Source organism: Bison bison, unplaced genomic scaffold, assembly GCF_000754665.1.
Source record: "Bison bison bison isolate TAMUID 2011002044 unplaced genomic scaffold, Bison_UMD1.0 scf7180017864244, whole genome shotgun sequence".
NCBI lineage: Eukaryota > Metazoa > Chordata > Mammalia > Artiodactyla > Bovidae > Bison > Bison bison.
In genome coordinates, this window is record NW_011494816.1 from 2710519 (window position 1) to 2714993 (window position 4475).

General features: G+C 40.2%; 1 protein-coding gene across 1 annotated transcript in view; it reads right to left on the reverse strand.

The window, feature by feature from the left end:
* The window catches only part of SCP2 (sterol carrier protein 2), a 119002-nt gene that overhangs the window by 37251 nt on the left and 77276 nt on the right, over positions 1–4475 (reverse strand). Inside the window, exon 12 of the mRNA XM_010847201.1 lies at positions 3500–3653. Within this exon, the coding sequence (XP_010845503.1) occupies positions 3500–3653 (154 nt within the window). The remainder of the gene's footprint in view (positions 1–3499; positions 3654–4475) is intronic.

Here is a 4475-nt window from a genome sequence, read left to right on the forward strand (position 1 = left end):
CTAGACGGCATATTAAAAAGCAGAGACATTACTTTGCCAACAAAGGTCCATCTAGTCAAAGCCGTGGCTTTTCCAGTAGTCATGTATGGATGTGAGAGCTGGACTATAGAGAAAGCTGAGTGCTGAAGAATGGATGCTTTTGAACTGTGGTGTTGGAGTAGACTCTTGAGAGTCCCTTGGACTGCAAAGAGATCCAACCAGCCAATCGCAAAGGAAATCAGTCCTGAATATTCATTGGAAGGACTGACCCTGAAGCTCCAATACTTTGACCACCTGACTCGAAGAACTGACTCATTTGAAAAGACCCTGATGCTGGGGAAGACTGAAGGCAGGAAGAGAAGGGGACAACAGAGAATAAGATGGTTGAATGGCATCACCGACTCAATGGACATGAGTCTGAGCAAGTCCTGGGAGTTGGTGATGGACAAGGAAGCCTGGCATGCTACATACAGTCCATGAGGTAGCAGAGAGTAGAACTCAACTGAGCGACTGAACTGAATTCTAAATAGGTCAGGAAGCCTTGGGATGGACGATGAGGGAGTTTGGGTCTAATAGCTTCTGTTTTTTCAACAAGGTACAAGGAAAAGTAACCAGCTAAGATGGAAGGTCAAAGATGGTTTTGGAAAGCCTGTGTGTATGCTCAATCATGTCCGACTCTTTGCAACCCCATGGACTGTAGCCCACCTAGCTCCTCTGTCCGTGGGATTTTCCAGGCAAGAATACTGGAGTGGGTTGCCATTCCCTTCCTCAGGGGATCTTCCCAATCCAGTGATAGAACCCAAGTCTCCTGTGTCTCCTGGATTGGCAGATGGATTCTTTACCTATGCACCACCTGAGAAGCCCTTGGAAAGTCTAAGAGGTTGAAAAGTGAACCTACTAGAGGAGTCATATTAACATCACAATGAGGAGTGGAGGTACGCTCCCACAAAAGCTGAATGAAATGCACACAGCTCTCAGACCCTGGCAGGCTACCTCATGCATGCCTGCAGCGTGAGAAGTCGCTTCCGTCATGTCCAACTTTGCGACCTTATAGACTGTAGCCTGCCAGGCTCCTCTGTCCATGGGATTCTCCAGGCATATATACTGGAGTGGGTTGCCATGCCCTCCTCCAAGAGATCTTCCAGACTCAGGGACAGAAACTCTGTCTCTCATATCTCTTGCATTGGCAGGAGGGTTCTTTATCACTGGCACCACATGGAAAGCCCAAGGCTACTTCATCCTTCCATCCATTTGCCCTTGCTACTCCCTGTGTCTGGAATACCCCTGTCTTAGCAAACTCCATTTTACCCTTCAAGATCCAGGCCAGGAAACTCACTTTCTATGAAACCGTACTAAATGTCAGCTTCTCAAGAATCAGATACCATGGCTTTAAAAAAAATCTTATTTATATCCCCAATTCTTGGCACACAGTAGGTATTCAGTAAATCATGACTGAATGGAACTGAATTACACTGAATTCTCCCTTAGCTAAATTCTAATTTTTTTCTGTTCCACTGAGAGCAGAGTTATCTGTGGTATACCATCTTCTCAGTCAAAAGTCTGAATGAGTGGCTTAAAATCCTCCACAAGCCAATTTCATTTTATTAATAGTCTAATTTTTCAGCCTTTACTCATAATCATCACTGTGCCCTTCTGCAAGCTTGCCACTTCTTCCTAATTGTATGTGATAAAATAATGAACACTTTTGCGTGTACATACAAAGTATCTTGACACTTCATTGGGGGAGAGTCCAGACTAGTTCCAACAAATCACAGGTAATTATCTTGCCTGTGTTGAAAGCTTATCAAGCTAATAATGATTAAGCAACTTTTCATCCAGATTAGGAAAAAAATTAATATATAAAGTTATAACAATGTTTTCTGAAAATTCTTCATATCTTACAATTTATTTGATATGTGCCCTGCTTTAGGGAAGCTGAACTTACACAAATTCAGAAAAGAGATTACTCATCTTACAAAAGGATGCTCCTCATGATATCTTAATATTCAAAGTTTTTTTAGTAGAAACTGAAGTCTGACTATATTTTTTTACTTGGTTTATCCATAAGTTTTGTGGAAGAAATCTAGTATATAAAATGTTAGAAGGGACTCTGAAGACTGTTTAGTATATGAATTCCTTCTATGCTTCCTGAAATTTTTATTCTAAGGCCTAGAACACAGGCATGTTTCAACAATGTCAAAGATCAGCACATAGTAGCCAACAAAACAGGAAATTTGAACTTCGATAGATAAGGATTAGAAAGTTGGAAGGGACTTTGAGGGTTAACTATTTAGTGTATGAATTCCTTCTATGTTTGCTGAAATTTTCATTCTAAGGTCTGGAACACAGGCACTGTTTCAACAATATCAAAGATCAGAAGCACAGAATAGCCAAAAACCAGGAACTTTGTACTCAGATAGATGAAGGTTAGAGTCTTGACTGCTACCACTTAAGACTCTTTAGATAAATTATTTTAACTTTGACCATCAATTTTTTCACCTATAAACAAGGTACAAAACTTACCATGTGCGCCTTTTATGAGGATTAAACAAAGATGTGCAGACAAAACACCTATTTTAGTCTCAGTGCTCACATCAGGCCCTCAAAAAGTGGTTGTTAAAGAACTATTACAACTCAATAACAAAAGACAACCCAATTTTAAAACAGCCAAAATATCTGAATAGGTATTTCTCCTAAGATATACAAATGGCCAATGAGCAAATGACAAGATGTTCAACATCAGTATCCGTTAAGGGAATGCAAACCAAAACAACAATGAGATATGACTTCATACCCACTAGGATACCTAAAATAAAAAAACAGACAATAACAAGTGTCAATGAGAATTTGAAGAAATCAGAACCCTTATAATGGAATATTATTCAGCCATTAAAAGGAATGAAGTATTACATTCCTTTTTATAACATGGATGAACCCTGAAACATTATGCTAAATGAAAGCAGCAATCACAAAAGGCCACCTATTTTATGATTTCATTTATATAAAATGTCCAGAATAGGCAAAACCTTAGAGACAGAAAATAGATTAGTGGTTGCCAGAGCCTGCAAAAAGTGAGGATGGGGAATGACTACTAATGGGTACGTGGTTCCTCTTCTTTGGGGGTATTAAAAATGTTCTAAAGCTAACTGTGGTGAAGAATGCACAATTCTATGATATCCTAAAAACCATATACAGGTAAAATGGTGAATTTGTGCCATGTGAACTGCGCCCCAATAAAGCTGTTAAACATATTCCCAGCTAGCTCTGGCTTCTGGTTTAGCATTCTCTTTTCACTATGCTGCCTCCTTTTTGAACAAAATTTTCCTAAGGCTGGTTAAGGTTGAAAGTTAATTACCAGCTTTAACATTTTAAAGCCAAGTTGTTAAAGCAAGGTAATGAGATACTTGGTCTCTTTAAGTACTAACACAATAAAATTGGGACTTTTTTTTACATGTACAATGTAACAGTTGCGAGAAGTCAGAAGGGTTCATTGCCAAACTAAATCCAGAACGCCACTTACCTGGCAGCTTCAGGAAAGCCCATCTTGTACAGCGTAACAACGACAGCTCCTCCGATGCCTATATTATGCTGCAGAGCAACCTTTGCACCAGGAACTTGCCTTTTTCCGGCTTCCCCTCTCAGATGCCAGCAGAGTTCAACGCACTGAGCCAGACCTAACAAATCGAACACAGAACAGTCAGATTCCCTTGGTTTAGAAAAGTGAAAGAAAGTGAAAGTCCCTTAGTCACCTCGGACTCTTTGCGATCCCATGGACTCTAGCCTGCTGCTCTGTCCATGGAATTCTCCAGGCCAGAATACTCGTTTGGGTAGCTGTTCCCTTCTCCAGGGGATCTTCCCTACCCAGGGATCAAATCCAGGTCTCCCTCATTGCGAGCGGATTCTTTACCGTCTAAGCCACCAGGGAAGCCCCAAGCCTCAGTCAGTTTTCTCAAGCAAAGGAACGGCTAACATTTAAGTGTGATTTTTAACTAACCCAATTTATTCAGCCAAGACCATGATTACCTAAGTAATAACTTCTCTTAAAAGCCTGGAGGGTTTTTGCAGCTAGTCATTTTTTCTCCCTGAATAATCTCTGTATTTAGAAGATATGCAAGCTTAAGACATTTGGAAAAAGCAGTGGCCACAGGACTGGAAAAGGTCAGTTTTCATTCCAATCCCAATGCAATGCAATGCCAAAGAATGTTCAAACTACTGCACAATTGCACTCATTTCACATGCTAGCAAAGTAATTCTCAAAATTCTCCAAGCTAGGCTTCAATAGTACATGAACCGAGAACTTCCAGATGTTCAAGCTGGATTTAAAAAAAGCAGAGGAACCAGAGATCAAATTGCCAACATTCACTGGATCATAGAAACAGCAAGAGAATTCCAGAAAAACATCAACTTGTATTTCATTGACTACGCTAAAGCCTTTGACTGTGTGCATCACAACAAACTGGAAAATTCTTTAAAAAGACATGGGGAAAAAAAAAGGG